Source organism: Trematomus bernacchii, unplaced genomic scaffold (assembly GCF_902827165.1).
Source record: "Trematomus bernacchii unplaced genomic scaffold, fTreBer1.1, whole genome shotgun sequence".
Classification (NCBI taxonomy): domain Eukaryota; kingdom Metazoa; phylum Chordata; class Actinopteri; order Perciformes; family Nototheniidae; genus Trematomus; species Trematomus bernacchii.
Genome location: NW_022988043.1, coordinates 17,123,085 through 17,137,291, shown reverse-complemented (window position 1 = coordinate 17,137,291; position 14,207 = coordinate 17,123,085). Strand labels below are relative to the sequence as shown.

The following is a 14,207-nucleotide window of genomic DNA, read 5'->3' as shown; positions in this document are numbered from 1 at the left end:
ACAAGAGGAATCAAAACAAGAGAAAGACACAACACATCGTGCAGAAAACCTTGAAGAAGTATCACTGCACCCGTCTGAGGAATGTTTTGATTATGGGAGACCTATGACAGAAATGGAGGAGTCTCCACCGCCCTTCACCCCCCCTATCACCTTTGAGGATACTCTTCCTTCGTCCCCCATCTCTCTCTACTCTCCGTTGACCCTTTCACCCTCGCCCACCCTCCTGGAGTTCGACCACATGAAGGAGATACAGAGGGTTGGCACCAAGTCCTTCCTGGAGATCAATGACCGCATGAAGGCGATATGCAGGATTGGCAGCATGTCCTTTACCCCCGCCCCTCAACGACGCCCACCACAATCACAGAAGCAGAGACGCGCACCATCTCCCCCGTCTTCATCACCGTGCCTACGTCAACCACTTCCCCCCCTTCAAGACAGCATCTGCGGTCTCCGAAGCCTGATAAGAATGTGTGTGTACAAAACGCAGCAAACTCTAACTGATATGTGCTGGGTCCAGGCTCAAGGGCGTATGGCACTCTCAACTCTTTCCAGGACAAGCCGGGGTCCTGCCTGCCGGTAGCTTTGCCGATATCTGTGTTGATAGGTAATAGATTGAGCGGTGAATCAGCTTAGAAACAGGAAGCGCTCAAACGTTTGTGTGAGTTTATCAAATTCAGCCACAGCTTGTCACAAAAAATCTGACTGATAGTGTATTTAACAAACTTAAACTAGCTTTATTAAATGTCAGGTCTTTGGCAGGAAAAACGTTTTTAATCAATGATTGCATCACCGAGCACAATCTGGATGTTATGTTTTTAACGGAAACTTGGATTGAACAAAATAACAGTGCAGCAGTTCTTATCGAATCAACACCTCCCAACTTCAGTTTTATAAGTCAGGAAAGAATGCATAAGAAAGGAGGTGGAGTTGCTATTTTCTTCAATGATTCCATTCAATGCAGGAAGACATCTTATGGGAACTTTGCTTCTTTTGAATATGTGGCCCTTCAGCTGAAATGCTCCTCTCGAGCTCTGTTCCTAAATATCTATAGACCACCCAAATACTGTGCAAGCTTTTTTGATGACTTTACTGAACTGCTGTCTATAGCAGGCATGGGCAAACTAAGGCACACGGGCCATATATACGGCCCTTTGGTCTTTTTAATCCGGCCCGCAGAATATTGATACAAAATTGTCCAAATGATAGTAAAGACCGCATTCATTTTGCCTTTTTCCTGCAATACCCAGTATTTCAGTTGATCCCACTAGATGGCACACTCTATACACAATTTACCTTTTCTGGAGTCGGCAAGATCTAAGAACCAAATACGTCATGCTTACATTGGAGGAGGTCGAGATTAACCTGAGCAATAACAGTTCATGGCGAGTAGAGCGAAATACAAGTTATTGTGATTCTTTTTATTTTACCTTACTTTAATGACCATCCGTTCACTGTTATTGACCATTGTGAAGAGCAGGCAGACGTTTTCCTGTTGTTTTGTATTATTGCAGCTATCAGATGGAATCAATACATGGGCTACATGTGGCCATCACAAGTAAAATTATAATGAAAACTACGTCGGTAAAATATGCGTGTAGAAAACGGCTTATGCCACAATATGATAGCAACAAGTAGTCAAGATAGTTTGATTAGCTTCGGTTGCTGTGCTAACATCACCTGTAGAATGCCAGAGAAACTTTCATAACAGCGTCAATTCAGACTGAAACACATTCACTGATGGGGATGGGGGATATTTATCAGCTGCTTGTGTGACAGTCAGACAGTGAATACTTTACAGCGGCCGATGCCACGAGTTAACAGTAGAATAAACTCAGGTGGACGAGCAGCGCTCGGTAAATGCTGCTGAAACACATTAATAAACAATGCACCACGGCACTCTGGAGAAAAGTATAAGGTTGGAGAAGTCGTTCTTTAATTTAATCTGGCTTCGTATGGTTAAAAACTATCCGACGCAGTCCTCTATTGATGTTGTTGTGAGCGGTGTTGCGGAGAAAATCAGCGACGTAAAACGCCGTGTGGGTCATAAGAAGGCTCGTAAATGGTTACGTCATGACGCAAACGATGATGCAATGACGCAATAATTCACCTTTGAATCTAATTCACCTTTGAACCTGCATTTGTAACAATGAGTGGGCCAAAGAAAAGAAAAGTCGACATTGAGTGCAGAGTGTTTAATGAGGAGTGGACAGCTAAATATTTGTTCACCGATCTGCTACTGGCCCGGCCCGTCTGACACATTTTAAAACTCATAGTGGCCCCCGAGCAAAAAAGTTTGCCCACCCCTGGTCTATAGTGTGTATTGACTTTGACCATCAAGTCATTGTTGGTGATTTTAACATCCATGTTGACAACCCCCAGGACAGAGGGGCTAAAGAACTGTTTTGTGTTCTTGATAACTATGGACTGACTCAGCATGTGACGGAGCCCACGCACAATAAGGGGCACACTCTGGGCTTAATTATCTCAAAGGGTCTGAATATCTCTAAGGTTGTGGTGACTGATGTTGCACTCTCTGATCATTCCTGTGTTTTCTTTGAGAGTTCTATTTCTGTTCTAAAATGTTCAAAAAAGCCCCTTTCACACCGGCGCTTTTCCAGCTCCTGCTGGGAGCTAGAGCCTGAAAAGCGCCGGTTTTTCCTGTTCACACCGCAGCGGCGGCGCGTCATAGCTCCGGAATGCGGTTCACTTCCAGCTCCAAAAAGTTGTCGGTCCAGAGGCAAGAGCTTTGGAGCTATGACGCGGCGTCGCTTACGTCGAGGCGTGCAGGAAACCTTACTTTGACCATCCGTTCGCTGTTATTGATCATTGTGGAGAGCAGGCAGACGTTTTGTTTGTTATTATAGCAGCTATCGGATGGAATTAATACATGGGCTGTACAGGTTGTCATGTCCGACTATCACAAGTAGAATCATAATGAAAAATACGCCGGTAAAATGTGCCTGGAGAAAACGGCTTAGCAAGTAGTCAGTTTAGCTTCGGTTGCTATGCTAACATCACCTATGTTATACCAGAGAAACTTTCATAACAGCGTTGTGATGCCAAACAGCGTCAATTCAGACTGACACACATTCACTTAAGGGGAACTGGGGATATGTATCAGCTGCTTGTGTGACAGTCAGACAGTGAATACTTTAGAGCCGTGTGAGCTAACGGGAGAATAAACTCCCGTTGAAGAGCAGCCAGCACTGTAGCGGTCGGTAAATGCCGCTGAAACACATTAATAAACAATGAACCACGGCACTCTGGAGAAAAGTATAAGGTTGGAGAAGTCGTTATTTAATTTAATCTGGCTTCGTATGATTAAAAGCAACACGATCGTCGACCCGACGCAGTCCCCGGCCCGTTGTTGTTGTGGGAGAAAATCTCTCGGCAGCTCTGGGCGGTGTGAACAGAGCGGGAGCTGAAAAGGGAAACCGGAGCTGAACCAGAAAAGCTCTCGCTAGGAGCTAGAAAGGGAAAAGCGCTGGTGTGAAAGCCGCAAGAGAGGTAACCACAAAGCGATATTTAACTGAAAATACTAGGGAAATGTTTACTCAGAATTTTTCTTCCACACTTGCCCCTGCTAACATCTCAGTAAATGAGCTAGTAGATTATTTTAATTCAAAAATTCAAAATGTTATAGATGCCATTGCTCCAACTAAGATAAAGGAAGTGACTGGCAAGAACATATCTCCATGGAGAAAGGCCATGACCGTGAAAACAGAAAAAAAGAGAGTGTCGAAAAGCTGAACGCAGGTGGCGAAAAACAAATCTCCAGGTTCATTTTGAAATCTATAAAGAGAGACTTGGCTTTTATAATTTGGAATTGAAAATTGCACGACAGTCTTTCTTCTCTGACATAATTGCCAAAAACAACGCACATGCCTTGTTTGCTACCGTTGACAGACTAACACTGACAAGTGTCAGCAGCCTCTGAATTTCTATCCACCAGGGCCTGCAATGAATTTTCCTCCTTCTTCACTGACAAAATTCTGAAAATTAGACAAGCAGTCAGTGCCTCTGTATCAGGTACAGCAAATGTTTTGTCCCTGTGTCCACCGAATATCAATTCAAACACCATGACACAATTCTATCAGATTAATGATAAAAACCTAGAGGACATTATTCAACTTCTGAAATCCTCCTCCTGCTGCCTTGATATTATTCCAACAGGATTTTTCAAACATGTTTTTCATTGCATGGCCTCAGATCTACTTCATATAGTAAACACATCTCTTCACTCAGGTGTTTTTCCACAGGCCCTAAAAACGGCAGTCATTAAACCGCTCTTAAAAAAGAATAATCTAGATGCTTCAGTAATGAACAATTACAGGCCCATATCAAACCTGCCATTTCTAGGTAAAATCATTGAAAAAGTAGTTTTTTTATTACTTGCATTTAAATAACTGTTTGGATGTGTTCCAGTCAGGCTTTCGTCCAAACCACAGCACTGAGACTGCTCTTGCAAAGGTCTTCAATGACATCCACTTAAACACAGACAGTGGCAGAACCTCAGTGTTAGTATTATTAGATCTCAGTGCTGCGTTTGACACTGTTGACCACAACATATTACTAGACCGACTGGAAAACTGGGTGGGACTTTCGGCAACAGTTCTAAATTGGTTTGAATCCTACTTAAAGGACAGAAAAAACTTTGTTTCTATAGGTAAATACACATCTGAGTTGACAAATATGACATGTGGGGTACCTCAAGGCTCCATCTTGGGGCCTCTTCTCTTTAACATCTACATGCTACCACTGGCTCAGATAATGAAAAACTACAAAATAAGTTACCATAGCAATGCGGATGACACCCAAATTAACATAACCATTTCACCAGGAGACTATGCTCCAATTCAAACACTGAGTAAGTGTATTGAACGAATAAATGACTGGATGTGTCAGAACTTTCTCCAATTAAACAAAGATAAAACTGAGGTAATAGTTGTTGGAGCCAAGGCAGAATGTATAAAAGTTAACGCTGAGCTTCAGTCTGCAATGTTCAAAACAACAGATAAAGCCAGAAATCTAGGTGTAGTCATGGACTCTGACCTGAGTTTCAACAGTCACATTGAAACAGTTACTAAATCAGCCTACTATCACCTAAAGAACATATCTAGGATTAAAAGACTAATGTCACAGCAGGATTTGGAAAAACTTGTCCATGCTGTTATCTTCAGTAGACTCGACTACAGTAATGGTGTCTTCACAGGTCTCACGAACATATCCATTAGAAAGCTGCAGCTGATTCAGAACACCGCTGCTCGAGTCCTTACCAACACTAAGAAAGTGGATCACATCACTCCTGTTCTGAAGTCTTTACACTGGCTTCCTGTGTGTCAAAGAATTGATTTCAAAATACTGCTGCTGGTTTATAAAGCATTGAATGGTTTAGGCCCAAAATACATTTCTGACCTCCTGCTAAATTATGAACCATCCAGAACTCTCAGGTCTTCTGGGACTGGTCAGCTTTCTGTCCCCAGAGTCAGAACTAAATATGGTAAAGCAGCGTTCAGTTATTATGCTCCAAATATCTGGAACAAACTCCCAGAAACCTGCAGGTCCGCTGCAACTCTTACTACTTTTAAATCTAGGCTGAAGACTTTTCTTTTTGCCGCTGCTTTTAATTGAGATATGCATATCTTAAACTGCACTGTAACTTTTATTATCTTTGCTTTTTATCTTTACTTTTAAATTAGTGTTTTTAAATGTCATTTTATATCATTGCTTTTAAAGGTAGGGTAGGTAAGTTTGAGAAACCGGCTCGAGATCGCTAGAATTTGAAAATACACAACCGGAGAAAATCTGCCACTTCCTTATAGAGCCCCTCCTCCAACACACACGAACGCGCACATGACCAATGAGGGCACGAGATAAGTTTGTGCACAGATGGAAGGCTGACAGGCAGGTAGGCCAACCAGTTATTTTAGCCGGGCCGGCTAAAATGATTGGTCGTGCTGTTTACAGTACTACGGCTTCCACAGATGACATTTTTTTATGGATTTTTTGTCAAAGCACTTAATATATTCATTGCTATCGGGACGTTAAGAGCATTCCATGGAATATAACAAAAAGTGTATCTCGAGCCGGTTTCTCAAACTTACCTACCCCACCTTTAAATGAGTGTTTCTAGATATCATTTTATAATATGTTTCTTAATGCTCTTAATGTCTTTCATTTTTGTAAAGCACTTTGAATTGCCTTGTGTTGAAAGGTGCTATATAAATAAACTTGCCTTGCCTTGATGAACATTTAAATGACTCAATTAGAGTGAACCTGAGTGGGTACACTCCAGCATACACCTCTATGGTGGACTCCATGCAGTGCCAGTCATCTCACTGACTGTAAAAAAGAGTGTATGCACTTATTTTACACATGTGCCATAAGATGCTTGTAAGGTGGTGATTAAGGTGATGTATTTACTATGTGGGCCATAATAAGAAGTGAACAAATTGTCTTTTTCTCTTGGACATTTATGTGAATTTTCAGTGATGTATTTACTATGTTGGCCATAATAATATGTGAGAAATTGTTGTTTTCTTGGACCTTGATGTGAAGTTAAAATTGTTGATAAGCTTTGGGTATTGCAATTTCACACGTGTACAAAAGTAGCTTAATTCAACTGATGAGTGCTATGTGAATAAATGTAAGCGATGTGATGCAAGTAGCTCTTGGCCAAAACATTTCAAAGTAGCTCTCAGATGAAGAAAGGTTGGAGACCCCTGCTTTAGATGAAAATAAGGTACCACTCCCCATGCCCATCTGAGAGATATTTGGTTAAAAATACCACAATGGTGCTCTAGGAGGAGATTCAGGTGATAAGGTGGGGGGGTTACCTTGGTTGGTTATTGGATAATGGTTACACAAGTGGCCAAAATCTGATCAGCTCATATTCAGACAGGTTTTTATATAAATGGATCATGACAAAAAGTGAGCAAATCCCTTTTTCTTACATTTCCAGAATCTCTTTACACAGAGGGGACACATGTTTATGTATAAAATACATGAAAAAGTGTATTTTGCATAATAGGTGACCTTTAAATATTTGTATTAGTGTAGCATGAATGAATATCACAGTTTTTCTTGGATTTGCTTTTACGTGTTTACATCAGTCGATATGACTTTTAACGTTATATAAGAAAACAACTACATAATCTCAAACACACACACACTTTTGCTTCCATAATGTAATTTTCCAGACCGCTTTGGATAGCAGATAGTGGTGTGTGCCTTACTTTAGTGGCACTGTAGGTCTATCTGCTTCAAAAGAAAAAAAAACATGGTACTAATCTACCAGGTCATCCCTAAATAAAGAGGCTGCAGGTAGAGCGTGACACTGTATAACATATCCCTGTGCACTCTAGCCTCAGCTGCATCACAGCGACTGTTGATATCCATTTTATGCCTTGTCAAGCTGGAGGCACGTAACCACATGTTTTTTTTTGGGCCAAAACCCAATTAAAAATGAGTTCGGTCGCATGTTCCTTTATTATTTTGTGTACACTACCACTTCAAATGTACGTCTACTTTGTAAAGTGAGGGTCATGAACTCACAGGTAACTTTTATATATATTAAAACGCTTTAATGACCTGTCATCTCAAAGGTTTAGAGACTCTGGCAGCTGCTAGTGACGTCAACATTTAAAAGCATTTGCAAACCAACACCTGATATGATAGTTACTAAGAAGGTGGGACTGATACAAGTAATGAGTGGATCGGTTATTTGTGTACCAGCTACCAGAGATACGGATCACATAAAACAGATTCAAATAAAGTGATTTTGAGTTGGTTTTAGTTTATTTCAGTTTAATGAGTGAGATCAAAATACAAAATATTGCAAAAATATATTAAAATACTTATTTTTATTTCTGCAATGAGTACTTTTACTCTTAATTATTTGAGTACATTTTCCTCATCAGACTCAAACAGTTTTACTTAAGTACAATACTCAATGCAGTACTTTTACTTGCAGTTGAATGGAATTAGTACTTTGACTCAAGTAAATGATCTGAATACCTTTTCCACCACTGCCAAAAACAAAGCATACATAGTTTGCTTCCAATTGGAGAAAAAAATGCAACCAGTGTTCATAGGGGCAGTGCAAGTGACTTAATTCCAGTTTAATGGGCCTTTAATGGTATTGATTGGGACAGTTAGTTGCCCTCACTGTTTCTGTTTGGCTGCTGTTAAAGGAATATAAAGGTGGTGGTGGGGGGATGTCAATATCTAGCAGACAGTTGAAATTGCCACCAGCCTTACCATTGTGATTCGCAAGTATTTAAAATATGTTTAAGCACCAAATCAACGATGCTGCGGCTGGTTGGTCATACCATTTGCACTTGATACTGAGAAATTGGCTTTCTGATTGTGCAATGCTTTTTCAGACGAGAGCCCGGACCTTTTTATTTGAGTCAGTGGGGCATGTCAACTGCATTTAAAATGTAATCAGACTGAATCTGATCTTGAACTTTCATCAAAATGGTTTGTTAAAATTGAAAAAAGACTTTAGCAAAAATAATGTATACCTTTTAAAATCAGTCTGTATCCCTTAAAATGAAATCGAAGGGCAGTATAAGTGTGACTCATGTCAGAATAAACCACAGAACACATTTTACAGGTTGATGTTGTGTGTGTGTGTATTTCATGGGTAACCTTCTGTAGCTGTGTTTAAATTGGTAACAGTGTACAGGGCAAAATGGCTTATTTGAATGTTACTGTGTCATCCAGGCTCCTTACCCTGCATCCCCGTGGGGCCGAAGCCTTGGCGAGTGAGGAAAATTGCGTGGTCGTGGTGCTCAGCATGATCAAGGTCACTTTTCTGCTGCACAAAGGCCCAGCGGCACACATTCTCCAGGCTCCGCGATGGGTTTCCTCTTTCAATGAGGCTGATGGACTGACAGGAAAGAGCGAGAAAGAGATTGAAATGCTTACCGATGAACCTTGTAACCGTGTAAATGAACATGTTAGTATTCTGGCAGCAGCACAAAACTGTATAGATTGGTAATCCGATCGGGAAAGCATAGCATTCAGTGTAAACATATTTTAGATGTGGGCTCTGGGGTGATAATGAAAGTGGAAAGCAAAAGGTAATTTGCTCTCATCCGCCATATGGTAAAAAGGCCAGTTGATCATAAATAATGTATTTTTAGAGTATGTGTAAAAGAAAGCCCGCAGTATTCTTCACTATTTATAATCTATGCTACAATAATAATGGCTTTGGATGTGTCACTAGAAATAATCACCTCTCTGAGGCAATTATACAAAATAGATAACAGAGCGAGAACAAAAAGCATCCATGCTCACAAAACTATGAAACATTTGTTTGTAATTTGTATCACTGTGATGTTGCACAGGACAGCAGATTATTAATAGCAGACCAGAGACTTTAGAGCACTAAATAATTGAGAATAGATAACAAAAAATAGACAATTCATGGCTTTTGCCAAAGTTTTGTTTTTGTTTTTGTTCTCCTGGGATGAAACGTTAGCCTTTAATCCCACTGAGGCACTGTGTGCTTTTCTTTTGCTTACTGTTTGCTCTAACAGCCAGAGATGATGGGTTGATGCTTCACCTCTGGCTCAAAGCTTTTGTTTCCTCGCAGAAAACACAACACATTGTTGTGGACAGAGAGTGGAGAGGTAGGATGGGGCATTTTGCTGACCTGTAGCAACAACTTCTACAAATGAATCATAAATAATGTATATGTTAAGGGCTTCTGGAACTTGTTGGCCGACGTTTAGGGTGATTTGTGCAAACAAAGAATCCATATCTATATGTTTATTCTCAAGTTAATCGACAACAAAGGGATCATTTTTGCTAATTGACTATGCCTCTGTATTTATTAGTTCTGTAGCAGACAAGAGACATGTGTGTATCTGTCCTTTACCATGCTGTAAACCAAGAGTCCAATGGAGGCGTTTGCATGGGGGAGAGCGTGTGGGAGAGAAACTCCCTCTTGAGGGAACTTTGGGATTTTAGCATTTACACACCCTTTATATGCACAAAAACATATATATCACACTGCAGGGAAGGTAAAAACCAAACAAGCATAATTTCTCTTTAAGAAAACACCTGGGTGTATTGAAGTCATTGTGTTTTATGCAGTACTGCACTTAAACTACAATACTTTTGAGGCCTATTAATCTAAGAAAGGATAGATGGAACTACTACACTCAAACTAATTTGAAGTGTGGTGGCTCTGTGCTGCATAGTGAGAGCAGAATACCTTTGGCTATACAAATAAAAAATATTGTGATGACAGTTTCTTTTTTAAAACAATCACTGGGTGGAATGAAAAAAAAAACTCAGTAGTTGCAGCCCTGTTATGAAGACTGAGACTACAGCTTCTGTGTGATGTGATCAAACTCAATGCAGTGAGGAGGAACATGTTTTGTCTCTGAGCTACAGTAAAACTTCTCTCGCATACAAATCATATTGCCCTCACCATGCTTTACATTCTTGGTGCAAATCAACATAAACGGAGTGTGAGCCTCACCTTGGCGTACCCCAGCATGATCATCCTCACCAGCACCACGTTGATGTGGACTCCCAGCGACTCGTCGTGGTAAATCTCATTCACCTGAGAAGTAGGGGGGGAAAACATAATCATCGAGAAGCTAATATCTCACACAAATAGCATCACCTTAACGGCATTTGCGTCATTGGCCCTGAACACCTCATATAAGCCCAATATGGGCTTCTACTTTCCACTCAGCGGGGGAGAGAAACACACCATTCTTCATGAATCACACCATGAATGAATGTATCACAAACTTAAAGTGGACCTATCATGCTATATTTGAATAATATATTGTAGGGCCATACCTATATAAGGTATATTTATACGTTTTCTTTTTCAAAATACCAAACAGATCATGCATTTTAGCCATGCCTCATTTCGCTCTATTTTGCTCTCCTCCACCCTGTCTATGCATGCGCTGCAGCTGACCACGCCCCCCTGCAAAGGAGGGGGCCGAGTTACGAGCGTCGTGTTACCATGCTGTTACCATGCCACGGCAACCTCTCATTCCCCTGATAGGTCAGCTCCTCCGTCCTGACGTCAGAGAAATGTTCAAATCTGGATCAGTCTGTATCAGATCCATTGCAGCCCCGTTTTTAGAGATTTGGGTATGGAGGAAAATAGAGAGGGTTGTGTTTTCTGACACTTGGTGAGTTCCCTGGAACACCGGGGACACATATTCATGTATAAAAGACGTACAAAAGTGCATTTTGCATGATAGGTCCCCTTTAAGCAATCACTATTGTACAGCCTTTTTTAAAGAGCTGGCGAATGCAGCGAGGAGGAAGGTCCTGTCCTTTTGTGCTTGCTCCTCACAACATATGATTGCCATACCAGTAAAAGGAGAAAAGACTCAAATTAATACCAAAAAAAATTGCCATTTATACAGTTTATAATTTACTCGCAGAGTTTTACCTTGAATACTTCGTTTTTGTATTGCATTCCTCCAGGGTGAAGGGAGAAAAACGTAACAATAGCGATCAAAACATTAACAAACTCTGACACAGCTCATGCAGTTTAATCATTTAGGTATTACGTTTTGATAGTTTTTGATTAAACCCTACTATTTACAACTCCACTAAGGTCTCATGCTTCCTTCGACCTCCATTTGCTTTTACCCATTTCATGGTTCTCCTTTCGACATAGAGAAATGCTGGAAAAATTACATTTTCTTTAAGAATTCAATGTAACACGAGGTATAGTATTCATTCACATAGCATCTACACAAAAAGAAAGATTGGAGTTGGACTGCATAAATCATCGTCTCCACAGCCCCTGTGCATTCTGGGAGAGGATGTGGCGGTTGTGGGGGACTACAAGGACCTGGGAGTGTACTTAGACAACGGACTGAACCGGAGGATCAACACTAACGCTGTGAACAAGAAGGGGATGAGCAGACACTATTTTCTGAGGAAGCTGAGATCCTTCAACATGTGCAGCAAGATGTTGGAAATCTCTGCACTCTTCTTTGTTGTGGTCTGCTTGGGGGGGGGCAGCATCAGAGCCAGTGACACCAGAACACTAAAAAAACTCATTAGGAACGATATCTAATTTAATATGCCCTTCAATAGTGTTTTATTTGTCAGATAGTCTACATATTTGTTCTCACTCTTCTGTTTTATCTTCTATTTGAGATATAATGTTTATATTAATATATATTTATATTGTATAATTGTTTTTTTTCTACTCTTTCTTATTTCTTATTATATGCAATACTTTGTTTTACATGCTGCTGCAACCAAAACATGTCCCAATTTGGGATCAATAAAGTATATATGTATCTTAAATGTTAACAACAAAGGATGATGTTTTATGGGGATGTCTTTTTCCATATGTGAGAGTAGGACTGAATCATATATAATGTGCCTTGTAAACGACATAAAACAATAGGATTAAAGGAACAGAAAGAAGCAGGTTTAGTATTCAGACTGCTATAGCTCCCTATAGACTCAGAAGTAAAGACAACATGGTGAGTGAGAGCAAAGGCTTCTCCACTGACTGAAGTTTATCTTGATCTTAAATCTGAGGGACAAGGCAACGTGCGCTTTTTAGACATTCGTTATGCTGTATATATTACTCGTACTTTATTATCTTCCACTGTCATGTGTTCTGTTAATCAGCCAGTGGGATCAAATGTCCCCCTCAGTGACAGGCGTCACTCACTGTATCCTTTGGTCTCTCAATGATATTAAATACACTGATGGATTTTCTGTTTAAATTACTTCCCCTCCATGTCTCCTAATTTATTTTTGCTTTTCAATTACACATGTATGAGCTTCACGCCTGACAATATCCACACGTCTTATGATTAAACATCAATGATGGGAATACTATTTGATTGATTGCACAACATTACATTTTTTTTTTTCACTGGCATCAGGAGATACATTGCAATTAGTGTAATGTTATCAAGTGTACACCAGAATGATTTTTCAACATTTCAGTTTTTTCCGTGTGCAGCTGAAAGAATATTATCAGTTTCTTCAAAGTTTTTAGGGATTAAACATATCATAAATATGTTCATTATAAGTGATTATAGATTGGAAGCAGAAAGAAAGAAGCAGGTTTAGTATTCAGACTGCTATAGCTCCCTATAGACTCAGAAGTAAAGACAACATGGTGAGTGAGAGCAAAGGCTTCTCCACTGACTGAAGTTTATCTTGATCTTAAATCTGAGGGACAAGGCAACGTGCGCTTTTAGACATTCGTTATGCTGTATATATTACTCGTACTTTATTATCTTCCACTGTCATGTGTTCTGTTAATCAGCCAGTGGGATCAAATGTCCCCCTCAGTGACAGGCGTCACTCACTGTATCCTTTGGTCTCTCAATGATATTAAATACACTGATGGATTTTCTGTTTAAATTACTTCCCCTCCATGTCTCCTAATTTATTTTTGCTTTTCAATTACACATGTATGAGCTTCACACCTGACAATATCCACACGTCTTATGATTAAACATCAATGATGGGAATACTATTTGATTGATTGCACAACATTACATTTTTTTTTTTTCACTGGCATCAGGAGATACATTGCAATTAGTGTAATGTTATCAAGTGTACACCAGAATGATTTTTCAACATTTCAGTTTTTTCCGTGTGCAGCTGAAAGAATATTATCAGTTTCTTCAAAGTTTTTAGGGATTAAACATATCATAAATATGTTCATTATAAGTGATTATAGATTGGACAACAGTTTTATATGTTGTATCAGGAAATGTAACTTTTGATCAATTGTGATTAATTAGTTAATAAGAAGAGTGTCAAGTTTAGTTACAAAGACTTAAACAGAGTGTGTATTTGCTTTCTTTCCAAGTTAAAAAAGCTTGATATGGCATGTAACTCCTTAGTTGGGGAGCTGTAATGATCTTTTTTACAGCAATAATACGAGATATTGTGACAATTGTGAAATGCAAATTATTCCTTTAATAAAGCAGCACATTGACACCATTCTTAGTGTATTTACAGAAACACAATCATTACAAGCCAAAACATTTTATAGCCTGGATTGCAGTGGATTTTATTAGAAGATCTTTGCTGAAACCTTATATGACATTTGATTGTTATGCCTTTGTCAAATGGCAACTGGAAACAAGACCATTATGAATTGTATTGATGATTAGATGTATAGATTGATGACGCATCTTCTCCTTCTTCTACTGCACAAAGGTGACATCTAAATA

At 39.7% G+C, this 14,207-nt stretch overlaps 1 protein-coding gene across 1 annotated transcript in view; it reads right to left on the bottom strand.

Annotated features, from left to right (window-relative positions):
* Window positions 1–14,207, bottom strand: part of adamts3 (ADAM metallopeptidase with thrombospondin type 1 motif, 3) — a 182,437-nt gene that overhangs the window by 81,935 nt on the left and 86,295 nt on the right. The window contains exons 6-7 of the mRNA XM_034117646.1: window positions 10,496–10,579; window positions 8,737–8,893 (exon numbers count right to left, since the gene is read on the bottom strand). Of these exons, the coding sequence (XP_033973537.1) occupies window positions 8,737–8,893; window positions 10,496–10,579 (241 nt within the window). The remainder of the gene's footprint in view (window positions 1–8,736; window positions 8,894–10,495; window positions 10,580–14,207) is intronic.